Source organism: Danio rerio, chromosome 18 (assembly GCF_052040795.2).
Source record: "Danio rerio strain M-AB ecotype USA chromosome 18, GRCz13ab, whole genome shotgun sequence".
NCBI classification, from domain to species: Eukaryota; Metazoa; Chordata; class Actinopteri; order Cypriniformes; family Danionidae; genus Danio; species Danio rerio.
Window position 1 is genome coordinate 28,814,474 of NC_141038.1, and position 25,527 is coordinate 28,840,000.

General features: G+C 37.2%; 1 protein-coding gene and 2 long non-coding RNA genes across 52 annotated transcripts in view; 1 reads left to right on the forward strand and 2 right to left on the reverse strand.

The window, feature by feature from the left end:
* LOC147832840 (uncharacterized) overlaps positions 1-25,527 on the reverse strand; it is a 418,098-nt gene that overhangs the window by 195,225 nt on the left and 197,346 nt on the right. The window lies entirely within an intron of this gene.
* The window catches only part of plekha7a (pleckstrin homology domain containing A7a), a 211,785-nt gene that overhangs the window by 123,472 nt on the left and 62,786 nt on the right, over positions 1-25,527 (forward strand). For 46 of the 50 annotated variants that reach the window (XR_015514422.1, XM_087292558.1, XM_087292559.1 and 43 more), the window contains 3 exon segments: positions 1,613-1,717; positions 3,813-3,885; positions 7,019-7,119. Coding sequence is in view for 45 of the 50 variants with exons in the window: in XM_087292558.1 (XP_087148684.1) it covers positions 1,613-1,717; positions 3,813-3,885; positions 7,019-7,119 (279 nt within the window). In the remaining 5 variants the exon portion in view is untranslated. 50 annotated transcript variants of the gene reach the window in all.
* Positions 7,919-15,150, reverse strand: LOC147839761 (uncharacterized). The gene is made up of 2 exons (XR_015515064.1): positions 11,822-15,150; positions 7,919-8,617 (listed from the first exon to the last, which is right to left on the reverse strand). It is a non-coding gene; the product is annotated as an uncharacterized LOC147839761 (long non-coding RNA).

Genomic DNA, 25,527 nt, shown 5'->3' on the forward strand with positions numbered 1-25,527 from the left:
ACACTTAAATAAACAATTACATCAGCAAACTATAAAAAAATTATGTGATTTACATTTTTATTTGAGGCAATTTCGTTATAGTGCATTTATGACCCACCTGCATTGTTGTAGGTTAGACACATGACAAGTATTTATTTGTATAAAATACAATTCTATTTAAACTTGAATGCCATTTAGTTAAATACATTCATAATTACACACACGTGTTTATGTGTACTACAAAGTAAAAACTTTCATTTACTATTCTTAACAAAGAATAATTAAAAAAAAAAGTTTACACTGTTTAATGATACTTAAGTTCCCGTTTTTTCATTATATTATCTAGCAGTATAGTTTTCATATTCACAATTTATAACTTTAGAAACAGTATTGAAAAATCAATGTCTGTATTTTTTGTTTTGAATGTGTCTTAAAGTAGTCAGGAATTAATTTTTCTTGACAACTTTTCAATTAAATTAAATAAAAATTGTATTTAATTTTATTTAACTGTTTTTAATGAAATTTTTTATTTATTTAATTTTATTAATTTTTTAAATTTAATTTCTTTATTTGTTATATTTTTATAAGATTTTTTCTTAATTTTTTTCTATTTAATTTAATTTATTTTATTTTATTTTATTTTCCTTTAGCTTAGTTCCTTTATTTATCATGCCACAGCAGAGTGAACCACCAACTTATCCAGCATATGTTTTACACAGCGGATACCCTTCCATCTACAACCCAGCTCACACACTCATACACTACGGCAAATTTAGTTCATTCAATTCACCTATTTTTTACCTATAGTGAATTAAATTAACCTATAGAGCAGGGGTGGCCAACCCTGTTCCTGGAGAGCCACCTTCCTGCAGATTTCAGTTGCAAGTGCAACCCATATCAAACACACCTGCCTGTTATTATCACGTGGTGTTCAGGTCCTAATTAATTGGTTCAGGTGTGTTTGATATGGGTAGCAACTGAAATCTGCAGTAAGGTGGCTCTCCAGGAACAGGGTTGGCCACCCCTGCTATAGTGTTACCTATAGTGTATTCACCTATAGTCTTTAGATTTTGATAGAGTTTGATAGCTAGCTTATTTCACCATAATGCAAAGTAGATGTTATTGAAATTAATAATTCCCATTATTTCCCCTCTCAGAATCCATAAATGAACAAACAGTAACTAAATTCGTGTGATGTCTGTCTGCCACAGTTTGATTAAAGAGTGTGAGAGGAAATGCTCATGTTGTCTCCAGCCCGTCTGTGTGTGGACTCATCCAGATGAATGAGTGCTTGTAGCTCTCGTTGTTGGCAGTGAAGGCATGTGGGGCTGATGTATTAGCCGTATTAATGCGCTGGCATGTGTGAGCGCTGGCCAGCATGTAGGCTTACGTCGGTCGCAGTGCCCAGAGAATGCCAGCGGATGGTGTGCAGATCAGCTGTGCTCCACTGGCAGATGCTGGAGAGTAATGGCTGATGAATGAGCTTTCAGCCCCCAGCTCATCTCTGTGTGTGTGTGTGTGTGTGTGTGTGTGTGTGTGTGTGTGTGTGTGTGTGTGTGTGTGTGTGTGTGTGTGTGTGTGTGTGTGTGTGTGTGTGTGTGTGTGTGTGTGTGTGTGTGTGTGTATGATATAGGGATCCAGATCAAGTGGAAGGGTCCATAGTTTTGGAAAACGAGATCATGCCATAAAGAGGAATCCCAGTGTTCCCGTGGTGGTGCGAGGATGGCTTTACAAGCAGGTAAGAGTTGATCAATATTTTTTTAACATTATGGAGGTTTTTAGATTTTATTCTGTACATCCAATGAATACTTGGATGTATTTTAAAGTTTGGCCATTTTGAGAGTTTAAATTAGCAAGGATTAAATTGATCAAAAGTGACAGAAAATTAATGGCTAAAAAAGGTTCCTTTTTTTCTAATAAATGTATAATGTTATATGTTTCTGGCATTTTACATTGCATTAATATATTACTTCATCATATTTCGTTTTGAACCACGTTATCAATGAGGAACTTTTAATTTTTTTTATTTATTGTAATTTTTTGTATATTATATTATTTCTTAGTATATAATTTGTGCAAATTTTATTGTGACTGCACAGCTCTTAACTTTTTAATTTTAGTTTGCAGTTTGCTTTTAGCAATTTTAAGCTTTTTCTTGGAAAAATTAAATATGCATCACATAAATACAGTATATACATTAACTGGTCACTTAATTAGGTACATCTTACTAGTACCGGTTGGACCCCTTTTTGCCTTCAGAACTGCCCTAATTCTTCGTGACATAGACTCAACAAGATACTAGAAATAATCCTTAGAGATGTTGGTCCATATTGGCATGATAGCATCACACAGTTGCTGCAGATTTGTCGGTTGAACATCCTTGATGCGAATCTCTCGTTCCACCACATCTCAAAGATGCTCTGTATGTTTGATATCTGATGACTGTGGAGGCCATTTGAGTACTGTGAACTCATTGTCATGTTCAAGAAACCAGTCTGAGATGATATGCGCTTTATGACATGGTGTATTATTTTGCTGGAAGTAGCCATCAGAAGATGGGTACACTGTGGTCATAAAGAGATGGACATGGTCAGCAACAATACTCAGGTAGACTGTGGCATTGACACATTGCTCAATTGGTACTAATGGGCCCAAAGTGTGGCAAGAAAATATCTCCCACCCCATTACACTACCACCAACAGCCTGAACTATTTATACAAGGCAGCATGGATCCATGCTTTCATGTTGTTGATGCCAAATTCTGACCCTCCGAATGTTGCAGCATTATTTAAGACTCATCAGACCTGGCAATGTTTTTCCAGTCTTCTCTTGTCCAATTTTGGTGAGTCCGTGCAAATTGTAGCCTTAGTTTCATGTTCTCAGCTGACAGAAGTGGCAGCCGGTGTGGTCTTCTGCTGCTGTAGCCCATCTGCCTCAAGGTTTGACGTGTTGTGTGTTCAGAGATGCTCTTCTGCATACCTCAGTTGTAGCGAATGGTTATTTGAGTTACTGTTGTCTTTCTGTCAGCTCGAATCAGTCTGGCCTTTCTCCTCTGACCTTTGTCATCAACAAGGCGTTTGCGCCCACAGAACTGTCGCTGACTGGATATTTTTTCTTTTTCAGACCATTCTCTGTAAACCCTAGAGATGGTTGTGTATGAAAATCCCAGTAGATCAGCAGTTTCTGAAATAGTCAGACCAGCCCATCTGGCACCAACAAACATGGCATGTTCAAAGTCACTTAAATCACATTCTTCCTCATATTGATGCTTGGTTTGAACTGCAGGAGATGGTCTTGACCATGTCTAAATGCATTAAGTTGCTGCCATGTGATTGGCTGATTAGAAATTTGCGTTAAGGAGCAGTTGAACAGGTGTACCTAATTAAGTGGCCAGTGAGTGTATATAAACACTGTATATTTATAAGCAGTAAATGTACTTAAATATTATTGCAATATATTTTGTAGATTATTACTTAGAAAGTAATATTTTCTTTTAAATAAGATACTAATGTTGATTAATATTAGTCTTGTAACGTGAGACAAGAAGAACAGGAACACATATCTTAAAACTGAATACATTTTCCACCTATTTTGAGTGCACAAATTCAACAAAAAAAAGTATTTTTTTTTTTCGAAAGGCAACCAGTCAGTTCTAAAAAAAACAAACAAAAAAAAAACATTCACGCATGGCGTTAAAACATCAGGAATGTATTTACATGAATCGTTGTTGATTAAAAAAATGGAAACAGGGAAGTCTGTTTGAAGTGCTGTGTTTCCCCATCACGTCTTCATCTGCCTGAAGGTGTGTGTATTTATGTGTTTTGTGCTTTCAGGACAGCTCAGGGATGCGGTTGTGGAAGAGAAAATGGTTTGTTCTGGCTGATTTTTGCCTCTTCTACTACAAAGGTAGGTTGCATACTGAACACTGAACACAATTATACAGCATAAGCATGATTTACATTCACTTGATATTTTTTCTTTGAGAAAACTTTTGCATATTTGCATACACATTAAAGTGAATCTTTTACAAAATCATGGTGTTCACTACAGTCTCTTGACCCGCTGCATCCAAGATAGCTATTTACATGCTAACTTTTCTCCCAGATGATGATTATTTGCATTCTCTGCTTGTAGTATTTGCATGATGGTCAACAAGTCCTAGTTCTACTAATTGCAACTTGAGTCTCTCAGCTCTTTTCTTCCTCCAGAGTTTAACTTGACACATTTAACTCTGAAAATAGTTTACTCAGGGAAATGAAGAGGATGTTTTTGGGTTACTCTAATATTTATGCTTGGATCAGTCTGAAGCCTCCCTGGGAGCTTGCTATTTCAACTGACTCAAAACTTGTTTGTGTTGTTTTATTCGTTCATTCATTCATTCATTTTCTTGTCGGCTTAGTCCCTTTATTAATCCGGGGTCGCCACAGCGGAATGAACCGCCAACTTATCCAGCAAGTTGTTTTTTTTTTACGCAGCGGATGCCCTTCCAGCTGCAACCCATCTCTAGGAAGCATCCACACACACATCTACACACACTCATAGACTCTGGACAATTTAGCCTTCCCAATTCACCTGTACCGCATGTCTTTGGACTGTGGTGGAAACCGGAGAACCTGGAGGAAACCCACGTGAACGCAGGAAGAACATGCAAACACCACACAGAAACGCCAATTGAGCGGAGGCTCGAACCAGTGACCTTCTTGCTGTGAGGCAACAGCACTACCTACTGCGCCACTCCTTTGCCAAAAACTCGATAGTGTTGTTTACATCAATCTGTAAATGTCAAAATACACCCTGTGTTGACTGAACATACTCTTATTTTTTTTGTTTTAAAATTATAAATCTGCCTTTGTATGATGAACAGATTTACCAAATGCTATATACAATATAGGGGGGACATGGTGGCTCAGTGGTTAGCACTGTTCTACAGTCCGGTCTACCCCACAGTCCAAAGACATGCAGGATAGGTGAATTGAATAAACTAAACTGTCCATAGTGAATGAGTGTGTATGGGTATTTCCCTGTACTAAGTTGCAGTTGGAAGGGCATCCGCTGTGTAAAACATATGCTGGATAAGTTGGTGGTTCATTCCGCTGTGTTAAACCCCTGATGAATAAAGGGACTAAGTCGAAGGAAAATGAATGAATGAATGTATACACAATTAAGGATTTTGAGATTCCAGTGTGTCTTAAGATCAGAAAAAAGTTTTTGTTTTTTTGTTTTTTTGCATTTTCACACCTTTTTCAAGAGACTTGGAGCAGGCTCTGCCATAAATTTTGAGACAGGCCTCCACAAAATCCGCCATTTTAGACTGTAGGCCTCAAACTGGATTCCTGTAGGCAGGGCCGGAGCAAGCTGAACTGCCGCTCTAGGCAAAGGACGGTCACGCCGCCCTCAAACCTAAAGTGAAACCGGGGGGGGGGGGGGGGGGGTTTCAGAATACAAAAAAAAATACATTTTTTTTGTATTCTGCCTCCCTAGACGCGACTATAACTGAGGCGCGGGTGGCAAGGGTAGTTTCGGGGACACCGCTCTCTATATTCTGGCACCCTAGATGCGGATATTATTGTGGCTGCACGTGGCGAGGATAGTTTCGGGGATGCCGCTCTATCTATTCTGCCACCCTAGATGCGGATGAGGGCGCGGGTGGCGAGGGTACTTTCAGGGACGCCGCCCTCTCTATTCTGCCACCCTAGGCGGCCGCCTAGGTCGCCTCTATGGAAGCGCCGGCCCTGCCTGTAGGCCCGCAGCTTTGCACAGTTTTGCTCCAGCCTTAATCAAACACAGCTGATCAAAACAATCAAGGTATTCAAGACTACTATAAGCTATTAAGCAGGTGTGAGTTGGAGGTGGTTGAAGCTAAACTATGCAGAGCTGCGGCCCTTCAGGAATTGAGTTTGAGACCATTGGTTTCGACTGTATATGTCAAAAAATGCCCCTGCTAAATGCTAGAATGATATATTTTATTTTAGATGAGGTATAGTCCTAATTATAAAAAATAGTTAACACTTTTATTCAAGGTGATGAAGTTATACAGTGGCTGCACGATGGTGCAGTGGTTAGCAAGTTTCCCTCACAGCAAAAAGATCACTGGTTCGAGCCTTGGCTGGGTCAGTTGGCATTTCTGTGTAGCGTTTGCATGTTCTCCCTGTGTTCGCGTGTGTTTCCTCTGGGTGCTCTGGTTTCCCCCACAAGCCCAAAGACATGTGGTACAGGTGAATTGGGTAAGCTAAATTGTCCGTCATGTATGTGTGTGAATGAGAGTGTATGGATTTTTCCCAGTGATGGGTTGCAGCTGGAAGGTCTTCCACTGTGTAAAACATATGCTGTATAAGTTGGCGGTTCATTCCGCTGTGGCGACCCCAGATTAATGAGGGACTAAGCTGAAAAGAAATTAAATGAATGAATGAGTTATACAGTAAATGTTCCATGCTCTTGCTAACTTACTATAGTAATTACAATGGATTAAAAAAATTGACTAAAAATAACCCACATTTTAACTGTGTATAGTATGTGTAAATAATTCATATTACTCAGCAGTTAAATGACTAGTTACACTGTAACTATGTCACTTTAAAATAAAGTGTAACCACAATTTATTAATTATTAATTATATAAAAAAAAAAAATCTGATCTGCTTTCTTTCAGCTTTTTTATGTTGTTTTCCCCTCGTGCGTTTATAATAGGATGCAATTCTTCCGCATTTTCCAGTCAGTCTGCTTTCTCCGCTCTCTGCCCACTCAAACGAAAACATGACCTGCCTTAGTTTTAGAATTTCTCCTTCAACCCACCTTGAATTATTTTTAACCCATTACATCCTAATCCGTCCACCCTTATCGCCTTGTCAACTCACCACTTGATGTGTTTCAGACACACAGACTGGAAAGAAACGGTCAGGTCGGTTCAAGGCTAAACTTAAATGTGTGAGGTGTGGTGATGCTATCAGAGTGGTGTGAGAAAAGACGGGTCCGAGACTATCACATGCCAGCAAGAAAAAGAGACGAAGACAAAACCAGCCTGTTGTTTCTTTATCCCACAGACAGCCGTGAAGAGTCAGTTTTGGGTAGCATTCCTCTGCCCAGCTACACCATTGCTCCGGTGGGACCTGAAGATCACATCAGCCGCAAATATGCTTTTAAGGTAAGGCTGCGTTTTATATTAATGACTTGCTTTTAAACAAATGATTAAAACGATTTACCCCTTAAATTGGGAGCAGTGCATGTTTACTTACTTAATAAAGGTAAAACGTTATGGATCATTCATAAGTGAACATTCTGTCATCATTTATTAATTTTCTGTGAAACAGAATTGAAATTGTTTTAAAGAGTGTACGGTAGTCGGTAGTTATTTTAAATAAAAGTACAGCAAATAAGAACAGAAGCTTCTAAAAGATACATTTGCTCTGTCTGAAGATCACACTCTAAAAAATATTGTTGAGATCAAACAAAAAAAATTAAGGCAACAGTTTGCATCAATATATTTAAGTTACGACAACATCTAACAAAATGAAGTTCAGACAACAAACTTTATTATGTTAGCCAAATGACCTTTTCTTCTTTAATCAGCAGCATTTGAAATAGCATAAACGCCATTTAAGTTGAGTACTCAAAAGTTAAGTAGATTCAACTAGTGTTTTTAATTAAAACTGAAAACAAATCCGGTGTTATGTACTTAATTACATGCAAGTTTTCAAGTTTAGAACCTCAAATAAATGAAGTAGCTGAAATTGTTTTCAAATGTACAGTTCATTTAATTGCTTGCAAGAAACACATTTAACAACAACATTTTTGTTTTCCAGAAATTGTTTATTTGTTTTAAACCACAGATTTTCTTTATTTTACAAAACAAAAACATGTACTGTCCAATATAAAAAGTATGAAAAATAACAAAACACATGAGTGTGTGGACTTAAAAATACAAAACAACTCCATTAGTGTGGAAACTAATTGACAGATATATTTTCCTTTAAATTAGCCACATTTTTAAGTTGATGTAATTATCAATATTTTCCTGTTTTGAAAACAATAATATTATTCTGGCAACTTAAAAAGCTTTATTCTAATGAGCATTTTAGAATCGCACTATACTGTACTCAATATCTACACTGTAAAAAAACTTCCTGCCTTAAATTTTTATGTCGTCTCAACTAAAAACAGTCAAACTGACTAAACATATTTTGTTGAACTTTGTATAGCCACAAGAAAATTAGTTAAAACTTGATTAACTTAATAAAGTAAGTTTAAGTAACTTAAAAACATTTATTGTCATGACTTTTTGTCAATACTTTTTTAAAAGTATATTCACCTCCGTAAAGCAGAAACTGGTAATTATGTATGCAGCATACTGTAACTGTTCACCATAAAGGAACTTTTTGTGTGTAAAGAAGGTTTTGCAGATAGGTATTATTTTCAGTGCTGTTATAGTAAATAAGGACTGGAGTTTTTAAAATGATATAATAGCATCATGAAAGTGTCATAAAATTACATGAATTTTCTGGTAAAAATTAAATCTCATTTTTCTGACCTGCACTTTAAAAAAAAGAACAAGTCAATATTACATTGTATTCTATTTTAAATGGGTAACATTGTTTATTCTAATAAAAAGATATTTTCAAAATATAAATTTTTGTGCTTCACTTCTGTAACGCCGGGGAGTAACACCACAACAGAAGGTAGGATCCAATATGCAGGTTTATTCACAGTCTGGCAAGCAGTGGTCAATACGGGAGCAAACAGGTATGTGAGGACAATCCAGAATTGTAGTCAGTATAACAATCAAGAGGTCGAAAGGCAGGCGGCAGACAAGGATAACTAAATAAACAAGGCTAGGTTCAAAACAGGAAAACAAGACAAGGAAAACGCGTTGTAATGCTACTTTACAGTGAACAAGACTCGGCAAACTGAAGGGGTGAATGTGTGGTTTAAATAGTGTGTGTTAATCAGTCTCTGAAAGTCCTCAGGTGTGCAAATGTAATCAAGCTAGATGAGTGAGCATGGGTGTCAGGGAGAAGTGCATGTATGAAAATGTAGTCCAGGAAAAGTGTAGTTCTAAGTGTGTGTGTTTACCAGCGACATCTGGTGGTTGTTCGCTGGTGAACATGACAGAGCCCCCCCTCTAAGGAGTGGCTTCCAGACACTCCTAATACTGTTCAGGAGGGAGGTGGAGCGGAGGCGGAACTGGGGGAGGGATGGAGGGCCAGGACCATGCAGCGGGGCAGGACTGGAGCGTGGAGCAGCGGAGGGCCTGGAGCGTGGAGCAGCGGAGGGCCTGGAGCGTGGAGCTGCGGAGGGCCTGGAGCGTGGAGCTGCGGAGGGCCTGGAGCGTGGAGCTGCGGAGGGCCTGGAGCGTGGAGCTGCGGAGGGCCTGGAGCGTGGAGCTGCGGAGGGCCTGGAGCGTGGAGCTGCGGAGGGCCTGGAGCGTGGAGCTGCGGAGGGCCTGGAGCGTGGAGCTGCGGAGGGCCTGGAGCGTGGAGCTGCGGAGGGCCTGGAGCGTGGAGCTGCGGAGGGCCTGGAGCGTGGAGCTGCGGAGGGCCTGGAGCGTGGAGCTGCGGAGGGCCTGGAGCGTGGAGCTGCGGAGGGCCTGGAGCGTGGAGCTGCAGTGGGCCTGGATCATGAGACTGCGACCATTGAGGAAGCTTAGGTGGCAGCGGCCATTCAAGAAGCTCAGGCGGCGGCCATTCAGGAAGCTCAGGCGGCGGCCATTCAGGAAGCTCAGGCGGCGGCGGCCATTCAGGAAGCTCAGGCGGCGGCGGCCATTCAGGAAGCTCAGGCGGCGGCGGCCATTCAGGAAGCTCAGGCGGCGGCGGCCATTCAGGAAGCTCAGGCGGCGGCGGCCATTCAGGAAGCTCAGGCGGCGGCGGCCATTCAGGAAGCTCAGGCGGCGGCGGCCATTCAGGAAGCTCAGGCGGCGGCGGCCATTCAGGAAGCTCAGGCGGCGGCGGCCATTCAGGAAGCTCAGGCGGCGGCGGCCATTCAGGAAGCTCAGGCGGAGGCGGCCATTCAGGAAGCTCAGGCGGCGGCGGCCATTCAGGAAGCTCAGGCGGCGGCGGCCATTCAGGAAGCTCAGGCGGCGGCGGCCATTCAGGAAGCTCAGGCGGCGGCGGCCATTCAGGAAGCTCAGGCGGCGGCGGCCATTCAGGAAGCTCAGGCGGCGGCGGCCATTCAGGAAGCTCAGGAGGCGGCCATTCAGGAAGCTCAGGAGGCGGCCATTCAGGAAGCTCAGGAGGCGGCCATTCAGGAAGCTCAGGAGGCGGCCATTCAGGAAGCTCAGGAGGCGGCCATTCAGGAAGCTCAGGAGGCGGCCATTCAGGAAGCTCAGGAGGCGGCCATTCAGGAAGCTCAGGAGGCGGCGGCCATTCAGGAAGCTCAGGCGGCGGCGGCCATTCAGGAAGCTCAGGCGGCGGCCGTTCAGGAAGTTCAGGTAGCAGCGGCTCTGGAGGGTCTGGCAGCTCTGGAGGGTCTGGCAGCACTGGAGGTGGCGGTGGCAGCTCTGGAGGGTCTGACAGCACTGGAGGGTCTGGCAGCACTGGAGGCGGCGGTGGCAGCTCTGGAGGTGGCGGTGGCAGCTCTGGCAGTAACAGCTCTGGTGGTGGCAACAGCTCTTGTAACTCAAGTGGTGGTGGCCATTCTGGTGGCTCAGGTGATGGTATTTCAGGAACTAGAACAGGAACTATGGCAGGAACAGACAAGGAACAGGAAACCATCTTGTGAGCAGGTGGCAGATTGGCGCTTACCACATTGTGAGCTGGAGGGCTGGTTGTGACCACATTGGGAGCTGGAGGACTGGAGTCGGCCATCTTGTGAGCTGGAGGACTGGAGTCGGCCATCTTGTGAGCTGGAGGACTGGAGTCGGCCATCTTGTGAGCTGGAGGACTGGAGTCGGCCATCTTGTGAGCTGGAGCAGCCATCTTGCAAGCTGGAGGACTGGAGGTGGCCATCTTGTGAGCTGGAGGACTGGAGTCGGCCATCTTATGATATAACTGATGCTCAGGCGACAGGAGTGATGGTGATGCCAGCATTAATGTTTCAGTGGGGTGTACAGCAAGCCCTTTTGTCATCTGGTCTTGCTGTACACTGCCCCCCCCAAAAAAACATTTAGGAGTTTCCTCCACCTCGCCTATGGTGAAGGGGGACCCACTAAGTTGTAGAGCCAGATCAATGTACAACTCAAGTGTCCAATGGGGGTCATGGAGTGGCATTGTGGAGTACAGAGGTTCAGATAATCCTCCACGAAAAAATATCATCAGGCATAAATCATCCAAAGATGTTAAATGGGCTACCTGGATGAAGTCCTCCACGTATTCCTCTATAGACCGGGCTTCCTGACGCAGACACATGATCTTGATACCCGCTGAATCCATTGTGTGGCCGAGTCTTCTGTAACGCCGGGGAGTAACACCACAACAGAAGGTAGGATCCAATATGCAGGTTTATTCACAGTCTGGCAAGCAGTGGTCAATACGGGAGCAAACAGGTATGTGAGGACAATCCAGAATTGTAGTCAGTATAACAATCAAGAGGTCGAAAGGCAGGCGGCAGACAAGGATAACTAAATAAACAAGGCTAGGTTCAAAACAGGAAAACAAGACAAGGAAAACGCGTTGTAATGCTACTTTACAGTGAACAAGACTCGGCAAACTGAAGGGGTGAATGTGTGGTTTAAATAGTGTGTGTTAATCAGTCTCTGAAAGTCCTCAGGTGTGCAAATGTAATCAAGCTAGATGAGTGAGCATGGGTGTCAGGGAGAAGTGCATGTATGAAAATGTAGTCCAGGAAAAGTGTAGTTCTAAGTGTGTGTGTTTACCAGCGACATCTGGTGGTTGTTCGCTGGTGAACATGACAACTGTAATCCATAAAGTATTATAATATGTCATCAAATGACTACCATTCTAAATATAACTTACCTTTTTAATATATAAACGTTTTTTACACTGAATGGCATTTTAATGGGTTGTTCCTGGCCACTGGCTTGCTTGGTTAGGGACTTGTACATCAGTATATTTGCTCTTCAGTGTTTGGACTTTCAGAAGTGAAAATTGAACCACTGAATTGAACTTCAACTTTGAAAACTTACACAATTTCAATTTACTTGAATTACTCTGTTAAGCTGTTTTAACAATCTACATTGTAAAATCACTATTTACACTGAATTGAAGTATGTTCTGTAATCATGATAAAAATGTCAGTTATTATATGACAAGTAAAATATTGGGGAAAAAACTAAATTATATTATATACTAAAGCAACTTTTCCTAAAGGGACATTTTCACAGTATTTTCTGTTATATTTTTATTCTGGAGAAAGTCTTATTTCTTTTAGTTTGGATTGAATAATAAAAAATTATAATAATAAAGTGTCAGAACTGTATCCCCTTAACATTTTTCCCCGATTAACTACAGAACAAGCCACTTTTGTGCAACAACTTAATTATCCTAACTTGCCTAGTTTACCTAATTAACACAGTTAAACCTTTAAACTGCACTTCAAGCTGAATAATTCTAGTATTTTTTTTTAATTACTAATAATATATTGTGCATTGTCATCATGGTAAAGACAAATAATTTGAGAAATGAGTCATTAAAACTATAGCAGTAAAAATGTGTAGAAAAAAATCTCAGTTAAACACTTGGGAAATATTTGAAAAGGAATGAAAAATTCACAGCTTCAACTAAATATATATGCATATATTTGTTTTAGTAATATATGCATTTTTCAGTGAAGATATAATGCAGCCATGCAATTTGTGATTAGGGTGAGTAAATGATGACACAAGTTTCATTTATGGGTAACTCCATCATTGACAACTGTCACAAAATAAACTCCTTCAGATTATTACAAGTCCTAAAACACATCACAATTTATATCTGACCGATGATGAATGTAAAACCTCCTTGCTCGTTCATCTCATTTTTCTTGCAGTATCTGCTTCATGTCAATCATCTTTCTGCTTTGTCTTTGGCTAAATTCTTTGAATCACTGTGCAGTTCTGAATATGCTTACTTCATTGTCTAGCATGGCTTCAGCCTAGTTTGGTGAACGTAGCCATTTGCCTAAGACAGAAATCAGCTGTTTAATATGCTCAAAACATGGTCTTTTCATTCAATTTAAAGTACATTTTCCCCATGGAAGTAAATAATGTTTTTATACACACATACACAGCTCTTCTTGTTCAGAGCTTATCTACAAGCGAGGTTTGTTGTAGGTGAATATTTTAGCTGTGGTTTTTGTGGTTTCATCCCCTGCAGCTTGTGCGCTTCACTGTTGTCCTCATGGGGTTCATGACACAGAGTGAATGTATGGGTCTGTACTCTTCCTGAGGGCAACAAGTTTATATAACCATGTCTACCTCTCTCCACTCATCTCCATAGTGCTCTTGTTCTCAAAAATGGAAATGTGTTTTTCAATGTGGGAGCAGGAGACGATGTTACAGGTTTCAAGAAGATCTTAAAGCTTCATAGTTTTCAGTTGATCTCAGTTTGCACTTAGCAGCACTCCTCTTTCACTTTCCTTCTTTAATGGATAGTTTTACACAGTCCCCGGTGTCATGTTGTTCTCCAACAGTGCTGTTTGCTAAACTGGATGCTGCAAACAAGAATATGTAAAAGAGCATTTAGCTGGTGTTTGCTCTTACATAAAACCACATGAGCTTCACATGTGAAGCATGTGGAACACTATTGGAATACATTTGAATGATGTTTTTGTTATGAAACCCATGTTATCATGTTTCCGTATGTCATTTTGTTTCCGTATGTTACATTGTTCAAATGTGGTAGTATAACTTCACATTAAATATTAAAAAAACACACTTCATGTTTCCATGTGTTTCACATATTTCACATGCTATTTCAATATTATTTCCCTTGTGAAGCTCATGTGTTTTTTTCTTTTTGGATAAGAACATATGTGAATGTTCTCAGAATGTTTAAAACCAGTTGCAAGACAAGAAAAGTGAATAAACTTTGGTGAAATATGGTGTCTTCAGTGACTGTACTTATATATAATAAGTAAAGTCATAATTTTACAATACATGAGATAAAAATGGGCAAACAGATAAAAAAAATTAACCAAATCATACATTATTACTATTTAAGGTCTTCAAAAATGAATGCTTATATTAAAAAATATTGTGTTAAATTATTATTACATTCAGTTATTATTACATTCGAAACACTTAATTTGTTTATCTTTCGAACACAAAATAAGATACTTTAGATGAAATCTGAGACCTCTCCAATCCTCCATCGACAGCAACATTTAGAGACATTTAAAGTAAAAAAAAACAATATATATACTGTCAAACATCTCTGTCCCTATCATACACCCAGCGCAATAAGGTGCAAGACGTGTTTGACATGTTTTTTTGCTATTTTTTTTAAGACCAGTGCAACCCTAATTTTCACATTTTGCACCACGTTCTTCAAATAGCTAATCCATTTGCGCTACTTTGTGAACTGATGGGGGTGCCAGTCTATAAAAGGGTGTGTTAAGGTGCATCATTGACGCATTGCTATTTTGAAGAACTAAAATTCATGACAATTTGCACTTAATGTTATTATTCTTAGCAGAATTATTTAATTTATGCTTATTTATATTTGTTTTAATAAAAACAGGTTTAGATTTGTCCACCTGTTGGGTTTTGGAAACATGCGTCACACATGCCATAAGAATAGGACGTGTGTTTAGATATGACACACTTTATGAATATTGTTCATTTATTTGTTTGCTGGAAATTTAAAAAAAGTTTGAAACAAAGCTTTGCGATTTACAAACGAAATTAAATATGTAGGCTGATGAATTTGTTCAGTGGAGTGTGTACAACAACATTTCCTTATCCACGAAAGTTAAGTTAAGAGTAAAAGTAAAGAGAAAGAGAAAGCAAAGAGGACGAATGGAAGAGGGTTATTTTTTATGCCAGATGGTCTGTTTAACTGTTTTCTTGCCAATGAAACATTTAGTTTTTCCACTTACAATGTCTGCCATTCTAAATTGCAAATGCACCATGACGCGGCGCAACTGACTCTTAAAGGGAATGGGAGATCAGACTCTTGTTGGTTTAATGCTCAGAACACGCATAACTCAATAAGAGATTAAGCACAACCTTGTTAGACCATGCACCGTGCACCCCATGTCACTTCAGTGGTTCAATTGTTCAAAAGCACACTTTTGTGTGCCTAAAAAAAATTTTAAAATACCAAAAAACTTGTTTGCTAGTGTATTCCAAATAAGATCAGAGTTTGATTTTACTATGTGCAATATGACACTGCTGACTCTAATGGCAAATACATTGCACTGCCCCCACAGTAAACGCACACCCTGACCTGACGGAGGAGGAAGATATACAGAAATGTACAGCTTTAAAGTTTTTTTGGGGGGCACAGTGATTTTGGAGCTTTGGATGCTTGCAGTTAAAAAACTGAAATGATTTCACAATGTTTTTGGCTCCTTTTCTGGACTCTGAATGTCCTGAAACTGTTGCTGTCTATGATAGATGAGAGCTCTCAGATTACATTAAAATATCTTAATTTGTGTTCTGAAGACAAAAAAGGTCTCAAGCGATTGGAATGAATAAAGGTTGAGTAAATTATAACAGATGTGAAATTTTGGTTTTAGGGTTTATGTCCACAAAAGGGTTATTCTGTAGCTAAAAATGAAACTGTTCAACATAAAAACCAGTGCCTTGCTAAAGTGCACTGTAAAAAATTAGGGGTTTCATGTTTGTCCAAACACAAACCGATTAAGTTAACTTTCATTGATTAAGTGGTTTAAACATAAAACAATAAGCTTGTCCCCAAAAAATCTCAAAAATTGTTGTTTCTATTCATTTTAATTAAGTAATTTTAACAAGCAGCAAAAATCTTTTTTTTTGTGCCCTGGCAATCTAAAAAACAACTGTACAAATACACATGACTCGTTAAAAAATAACGCAGCTAACATTTTGTAAATGTTCTCTTTTTTTGAGTGTAGCTTATAATTGTATCACACTTTCTGTAGAGAGTTAGGGATCATTTGCGCTAAGCTTCACACAAGAGAGAGCATTTACCTTGGGTTTTGAATGTAGATTTTTGTTACCGAGTCACTCTGGGAGTCTGTAATCTGTACTAATCTCCTCTGAAAAAGAAGGCTTACTGCTGTGATTTTTGCTCAGCCAGAAAACTCAGCCCACATTCTGGTAGATGGACAACGCTGAGTGTCAATCTTTCACTGATTCTAGTTTTTATCTTCTAGATTCAACAGCCTATAGCAAACTACAGCTTTTGTATTTCTGTTACAGCTTTCTAACTGTGGGATATTCATGCTTTATGTTGAAGGCTGTTTTGCAGTCTGTCGTGCTCTTTTTTTGTGCTCTTCTGCTCCTGCTATTTGTTTAAGTCATATTCTTATCTCGACGGTGCTCACAGCCCTTAAATCACACTGACAGTTTCCCCAGCACTTGTCCTGGAAGAGCCAATAGGTGTTGGTTCAGGTGAGCGGTCATTGTCCTGTATTTGCTGAACTGTGTCCTTCTTCTGTTCCCGTTGGTGGGTGTCCTGCCTGGGATGAGTGACTGACAGTCCAGAAAAGCCTCTGAGACACATTCAGCACCACCTGTAAATAGGTACACTTTTAACTCTACCGCTTCACACTAATAACCCTCTGGCATGTGCAAACTCTTTTGTGTGTGTGTGTGTGTGACTTTTCTCACTCAAACTATTTCCTTCTTTTTGAGATGTTTGAAATGATCTTTTTCAGGAAACAATGTCACGTATTTAGGCTGTCTGAAGCTCTTAAAATATACATTACAATATAGTATTGGTTGATGTAAGAACAGTACATGTTTATTAGAGGTATTATATGTTAGTGGTATTTTTGTTTTGAGTAAAATACTGATTGTGTTTTCTTTACTGATAATGTGTGTTCAGAATGCCTACATTTCCAAAAGGTAATCCAGGGTTTCCACACTTCTTGAAAGTGCTTGATTTTCAGACATATGAATCCAAGGCCTGGAAAGTACTTAAAAACAAACATACAGTGCTCAGTATAATTGAGCGTAATTATAGTACACCCAATTTTGAAAATGAATATTTGTATCCATTTCTCAGTGAATATAGGCTATGTATTTTGGTGCATTTAAACAAAACAGATTTATTAAACAGATATATTTATTAAAATGATATTTTAGTCAGCAAACCTATTTAGAAATAAAAAAGATAATACAGTTTCTTAATTTTTTTTCTTGATTTTTCCTCTTTTTAAAATTTGTACAGTATTTAATATTTTTCTGTTACATATACATTTGAGTGTACTACCTTTTGGACCGTTATTGTAAATTATTTTGTTAGATAAGCTCCAAATTTGGCTTCAATACTGACTAATCTAACGTATATATACACAAATATAATATTATATAGCTTCCTATTTGAAATATGAATTTAAAAGATAGATTTGTGAGGAGTGTGCTAACAGTTGAAGTCAGAATTATTAGCCCCACTGTTTTATGGTGTGGTTTTTTTTTTTGTTTTTTTTTGGCAATTGTACTTATCTGCTTTCAATGCCTGAACGAAAAAATGCTTAATTAAAAAAATAATAATTTTAATCCTCTACATGAATTCTAAAAAACTATGCATTTTATCAATACTTCAGAAAACACATTTGAATATTGCCAGTATAGAATTCAACAAGTTCTTTAAACAAGACTTTATAAAGGTTGTTTAAAATGGTTAACATTTAAAAAAATGACATTCAAAATATCATCATTATGACATTTTAATGTAAATATTAAGTGTATGTGAAATGTTACATACAAGAAGGAGTTTCATGGTGCTACATGCTGGGGGTGTGAATTACAAAGGTGCTCGATTTAAAATATTAGTGATTTAAAAAATACTTGAAAGTCCTTGAATTTGATATCCATGAAAAAGTGGGAACCCTGGTTATAATATTATCATAGAGCATTTATTTACAGAAAAAGACCAAGTATACACACACAGACACACACAGAGAATGAAAATATGGGATACTTTATATTAACCTATTGTGTTTTTATGCAAATAAAAAAAAAAATCATATTTGAAAATTTAAATTAAGGCATGTTATCGGTTCAAATACAACACATTAACATTTTTCACAAAGTACATACCTATTTGTTGCAAATTAAAAAGTTAGTTGTGTCATTATTATTATTATTATTATTGTTATTATTATTATTTTTTGCTTATTATTATAATTATTATTTTTATAATTTTTTTAGAATTATTATTATTATTATTATATTTAAAATGTGTACAGTGTGCAGAGCAAATTTTGAAATAATTTTCAAAATGTAGTATGTCCAGAAGCATATAAACCTTATAACATTACAGTTTGTGGTGGAAAAAATCCATGATAATGAAGATCAACATCCTTTTGATTGGAAAATTAGAACTAAAAGTGGCAAGATGTGGCATTGTATTAGCATGTTTACTTTTCAGATTTGTGTTAAAACAGTTGCAGGCCAGCAGCTTGCACTTTTTCAACAACGTAAATCTTCTATTGGGTTTCTTCTTCATATTTCATTAAGAGAAATATTCAGAACTGATTCAAAACCCTATAAATTGCTAATTGAGTCAATTAAACTGTCTATTAAACAGCACAGCAGAGTGGGTTCACAGATATCTGAATATCTCCTGATGTGGTTGTAAGTCAGCTGGAATGTTGAGTTCAAAATTTTAATGGACTGAGCATGACGTAATAGAGAATGTAATAGAGAATGTTATTAATGAAAGGCCTGGTAAATCTCAAGGCATCTTCAAACAGTCCTACATGCTGCAGGGTGCCAAAAAGAAAGGAAGCAGATGCTATTGTTAGCTCTTTGTTTTGTTTCGTCTCCTGTGTGTACAAGTGTGTGTGTGTGCACAGATGAGTATGTGCTTGCGCATAGTGTTGTGTTTTGTTACTAATAAGATTTGAGTTATGATTTGATATTACGCACAGTTGAAGTGTTGGTTTGTAAAATGGGTTGCCTGTTTAAATGTCAGTATATTTACATATACAGTTGAAGTCAGAATTATTAGCCCCCATTTGATTTTTTTTTTCTTTTTAAAATATTTCCCAATTGATGTTTAACAGAGCAAGGACATTTTCACAGTATGTCTGAAAATTTATTTTCTTTTAGAAAAAGTATTTGTTTTAATTCAGCTAAAATAAAAGCAGTTTTTAATTTTTAAAAAATCATTTTAAGGTCAATATTATTAGCCCCTTTAAGCTAATGTTTTTCTGATTGTCACAGAAGAAACCATCGTTATACAATAATTTGCCTAATTACTCTAAGCTTCCTAGTAACCTAATTAACCTAGTTAAGCCTTAAGTTTCACTTTAAGCTGTAAAGAAGTGCCTTAAAAAATATCTAGTCAAATATTCTTTTATTCTTTTTTTTTCCTTTTAAATCAGTTATTAGAAATGAGTTATTAAAATCATTATGTTAAGAAATGTGTTGAAAAAATCTTCCCGTTAAACAGAAATTGCGGGAAAAAATAAATAAGGGGGCTAATAATTCAGTTGGGCTAATAATTCTGACTTCAACTATTTACAGTGTACATCTACAGTATCTACAGTACAATACTTTACTGTTCAAAAGTTAGGGTTGGTTGTTTTTTAATGTTTTTGAACGTTTCTTATGCTCACCAAGTCTGTTTTTTTATTTTATTGAAATATACAGTAATAATTATAATTATATATAGTCATTTATTATTTATGAAACATTACAACAATTAATTTTTTTCTATTTTAATATGTAATTTAATACTTTGATTGAAAAGCTCAATTTCAAGAGCTATTTCTCTTATTAGGCAGTGACATGTTTCATTTAATAATGATTAGTGACTGCAAGGGGGGAAAAAATCTTATTTTTGCCATCCATATTTTTGTGGAAATAGAGGTACATTTTATAATTTTTTTTTATATATATATATATATATATATATATATATATATATATATATATATATATATATATATATATATATATATATATATATATATATATATAATATATTAAATATATATATATATATATATATATATATATATATATATATATATATATATATATATAATATATTAAATATATATATATATATATATATATATATATATATATATATATATATATATATATATATATATATATATATATATATATATAATATATATTTATAAGTCTCCCAAATATATATATATATATTTGGGAGACTTATAAATAGTAATTGATGAATGAAAGAAACAGCATTGATTTGAGATAGAAGTTTCTACTGTTATTTTGACTAATTAAATGTGTGTTTTGTAGTAATAATGATAATAATAATAATAATAATAATAATAATAATAATAATGAATTTGTAAATAGATATTTTATATTTATAAATAATAGAATATAAATATATTTGTAAATAATAGATTTTTAAAATTGTTAATCTTAATTTCAGTTTTACATAAAGAGATTTTCTTTTATTGTTGCTTTTCATATACAACCTGCAGTCATTAAATGACCGGTCCCCTCAAAAATGTTCAGTTTCACTCTTTAATGTTTGTTATTGTCATTGAGGGTTCAATGAAGAAACTTTTACATACATAGATTGTTTATATCTGTCAAAAAGGTTCTTTAGATTATAAAGAGTTTTTAGAACTTAAAGGTTCTATGGGGAACCAAAAAAAAAAACCCTGTTGTTTCAGTTACCTCCGCTCTACGTCCCAAGTCCATAGACATAGAGGTGTGCCTCTGAGCAAACTGGTAACACTATACCATAGTGCAGGGGTTTTCAAACTGGGGGCCGCGGCCCCCTGGGGGGCCGCCAGATGTCGCTAGGGGGGCCGCAAAGAAATTTTAGATAAGGGGTAATCAATGGGCCCACTGGATGAATTTTGTGTCCCGCATCATTCTGAAGGTTAATATATTTTTTATTATAATTTGAGCTCAAAAGTACTGCAAAAATGAAGCTTTATGCTTATGTCATTTAAATGCAGTTGACACTTTCGTGACACAGGGAAAGAAGCGCAGCGGCCCGCCTCTGTGCACGGGGACTTTTATTAAATAAGCGCTTCTGGCCGGCCGCTTCCTGTGATTTTTGGCGCTTGTCTGCTGCACCTGACGGCTTTTACCTTTCACTTACGCTTACCTCTTTTACGCTAAACAACTAAATGAATGCTCAGGTCTATTTACTGACAATATTTCAGTTAAAATACATGATCAATAAGAACATTATCGGAGGCTAAAAGCACTTCCCTGTATATGGCTTGTGTTCCTAAGTAACCGATCAGCTGGGTACTGCGGAGTGCGCGCCTCTCTGCGCAGGCTTCACTCATAGGGAACAAATAGCATTTTAAAGACACGGCAAAACATTGCACCTCGTCCACAGCGTGCCGTGACAGGCTTTACACTTTGCATTGTACACATATCAGACGGTCCTGTTTGCAGCGTGGCAAACAAACATTTTAAAATTGTAAAGCAAAAAGTGCTGCAATAACAATGAATGGAGCTGTCATCACATCAGCGAGTTCTCAGAGTTTCACTCCTGTTACACTGATGACAGCTGGATGAGCTCTGCAGTGGACCTCTTACTCACATTGGTTCATAACTGGATGATTAAAAAAACTAAATTGTATACACCCTGAATAAAACCACTATAGCCTATAAAAATTATAATGTATCTGTTTGTGTTATGTTATAGGGCTAATTAATTATTAAATATTAAAATGTATTAGTGCTCTGTATTTAATGGAGCTCAACATATCTGATCAAATTTTAATACTCTGAATGTAAATGCATTTTTTTCAAGATGTTCCACTTTTTCCCATATTTATTTGTGTAACTAATTTAAATGTAATGTTCAGTCTTATTATTAATAGAACACACTGGTATGAACATTTTAAAGTCAGCAAAGCTTCTAAAATTATGCAAAGTAAAACATGTGGCTCTTTGAACTTGAATACCCAATTCTAGATTGCATTTAGGAAATTATTTTTTATCAGTGTAAGCCAGGATTGTCGACCTGAGTAAATTATGATGTGCACAAAAAAAAAAGGAATAAAAATAAGCAAAACACACTGAACCACTACAGCCTCTATTGTAGTATTGCTAGTTACAACAGTACAGTTAACTGTTAACAGGCTGATGAATGACAAAACTCTTTAAAACTTCAAAGCTTTAAATCTTTAGATACATTTAGACTCTCAGCTGTAAGGGTAAATACAGAAGAGTCTAGCTGTGCATAGGCAGAAAAAAAGCATAAAAATGGCATAAAAAACTGTGTAAACGTGATGACTCGAACACAAAATATGGCTTGATGGAATCCAGTGAGAGCAGACCACAATAAACACTGCGCATAAAGATTTGATCAATAGATTGAAGCACTAAAACCATGTCAACTCAACTAACATCTTACAAAAATTAATCCAGATAGTGAATAATATAAATTTATTGAATAATATATAATAATATAATTGTATTAAATAATACAATTAAAAAAAATTAAGTACAGTTGTTCATTTGAGGGGGTGGCGTCATTTTTAATTTTTGGGGGTCCCCGAAAGAATTTGCCCTACACAAAGGGGCCCTCAGCTAAAAAAGTTTGAAAAACCCCTGCCATAGTGTACCGTATGGACACTATAGCGTTTCTTTTAAAAAAGAAATGCAGACAGACGTACCTCTGGCTAGTAATTTTTGCTCCCCAGAAATTTAGACAGGGGTACATATCCACATTGAGCCTGGGCTGCAACTTGTGCACTTTTATTGTTGTCATCATAAGATTCCAAACTTGAATAACTTAAAATTTTATTTTATGTAATAGCTACAAATGAAGGTGTTTTTAATCTTTATTCCTGAAGCTCTTTTCCATATACTGAAAGCACCCAGTGACCCAAAAGAAGCACACTGAAATGTCACGATACACAGTTTATTTAGGCACTTCTGAAGATAAACAATATGTCTGTGTTAATATAGGCTATTATCCACCGAAAATCTTTCCCTAGGTCATATAATGGCACGAAATATATTTGATTTTTGTGAGACTTGTTTACAAGTTTTAATACACAGGGGTATCAATGAAATATGAAACGTACTGTATGATGCGATTTCCAACTTAACCCTTAAAACTCCTTCTAAACGGCCTGCATGAATACTTCTATGAGAATTTAGAATACATCACTTTAAAGTTTCAATTGCAACCCAGGCACATTCTGAAAAACCTAGTCCTGCGGCCGATGTGTGCGTTTTTTCACATCTTAAATGCCTCTCGCGATTGCCGTTCGCGCCCGCGCTGTTCTCAGTTTTACCGATTGACCCAACCGCCCGCTTACTTCAATAAAATATCTATTATCCCAATTCTCAAATACGTGTAAGAACATGTATTTGAATAGCTCTTATTTGTAATTTATAATTCTCTACATTATTTAAAAAAACTCTGTAAACTATTATTACTGTAAATTAACAATTGCAACTTTGCTGTAGTTTTACAGCAATTTTAACTGTTGCTTTACAGTAGGCTTATTTAATTTCACTGTATTACTGGCAACCAAAATTGCCAGTAATACAGTAAATGTACAATATAATTAGCTGTAAAATTTACTGTATCAATTTTGGTTGCTAGGTATACTGTAAAATTTACAAGTGCACTGTAAATGAACAATCACAATTATGCTGTAAATCTACAGCACAGTTGTAATTGTTTATTTACAGTGGGCTTGTAAATTTTGCCAATACTGCTGTAAAAATTGCCAGTTATACTGTAAAATTACAAGCGCACTGTAAAGTTTACAGTATCACTGGCCACCTAAATTTCCAGTAATACTGTAAATTTTACAACAGCATTTTACAGTGTACAGCCCCAAACATTAAGCTTTTTGTTATAAGGAAAAGAGCAGCATGCACATTTATCGGAATATCTCTTTTTGTGTTCTATTAAACAGACAGTAACTGGTTTAAAATGAATAAATCCTAGTCTTATTTGTCAGGAAAAATTAGTTATAGCCTACTTGACTGGTTGTTGGCTGGGTTATGTAACATCTAGTGGTCTGCGGTGGTCCAGTCTCCTGTGTGAGTCAAAGCGATCAGCCATCTGTCTGTGTTTTACAGCCTCATTGCAGTGCTCTTCATTAAAACACAGGCAGCAGCTTAGCACCTCACTGCTTGCTTTAATGAGCCAGTCATGTAAGCACACGTCTTCGTGTGTCTGCGTGTTTTGTGTTGTGCTTTTTACTTACATTATAGGAAAGAGAAGGAATGCATTAGTGAGGAAGAACGATCAGATGACTCTACTTAGCTATGATTGTCTCTTTGTTTCGTTTTACGTAATTGAATGCTGCAGAAGTTACAAGCTCTGAGTCTATTTTTAATGAGGAAATTGCAGGTTGAGTTCATGTTAATTACAGCATATGCGATCTTCTGTTGAATTGCAGCCTGTATTTTCTAAAAGAAATAAGAAAATGCTAATACAACTAAGAAAAATGTATGTATGTATGTATTTAAATGATTTAAAATACTTTTTTTTTTTAGTTGAGCACCCATTTGAGACTGATTGATAAGCATGCCTTTATTATTTAATGATTTCAGTGAAATACCCACTGCAAAAATATATATGTTAATGAGCAGTTTAATAATTTTGTGATTTGAAAGTGTTTTTCATTTATTTAGTTGTATTCTGGGACCTTGATATCTGCTCCCTTCGACTTTTAAAGTTGAAAATTCAACTTCACAGTTTAACAAAGTAGCTTTTATTGATATTTTCATTCATTCATTTTCTTTTCGGCCTAGTCCCTTTATTAATCTGGGGTCGCCACAGCGGATTGAACCACCAACTTATCTAGCATATGTTTTACACAGCGAAAGCCCTTCCAGCTGCAACCCATCACTGGGAAAAATCCATACACACTCATTCACACACATACATACGAACAATTTTAGCTTACCCAATTCACCTGTACCACATGTCCTTAGGCTTGTGGGGGAAATCAGAGCACCCTGAGGAAACCCATGCGAACACAGGGAGAACATGCAAACTCTACACAGAAATGCCAACTGACCCAGCCGAGGCTCGAACCAGCTGCCTTCTTGCTGTAAGGCGATCGTGCTACCCACTGCATCGCCCTTATAGACATTTTAGTCGGTTGACATAATATTATGTATAAGAAATAATATATAGAGAAATCAGTCTTTGAAATGCAATAAACATGTACAGAAAATGTACTGGCAGTTTATTACAATGTTGTTATATAGTAATATACAACACCAACCTTGTGTCAGCAGCTAGCTCTCTGCAACTCTCACATGGCCAACTGAAGCTATGCAGGTCTGTGTCCGGTGAGAACCTGTATGGGAGACCACATGGGAAAGCTAGGTTGCTGCTGGAAGTGGTGTTAGTGAGGCCAGCAGGAGGCGCTCAACCTGCGATCTGTGTGCGTCCTAACGTCCCAGTATAGTGAAGTATAGCTTCACACCTCTAGTGTAAAGCACTTTGAGTGTCCAGAAAAGCGCTATATAAATGCAAGAAAAATTATTCTTATTGTTATTATTAACAAAACTTTTCAAGATTAAAAGTTGTTT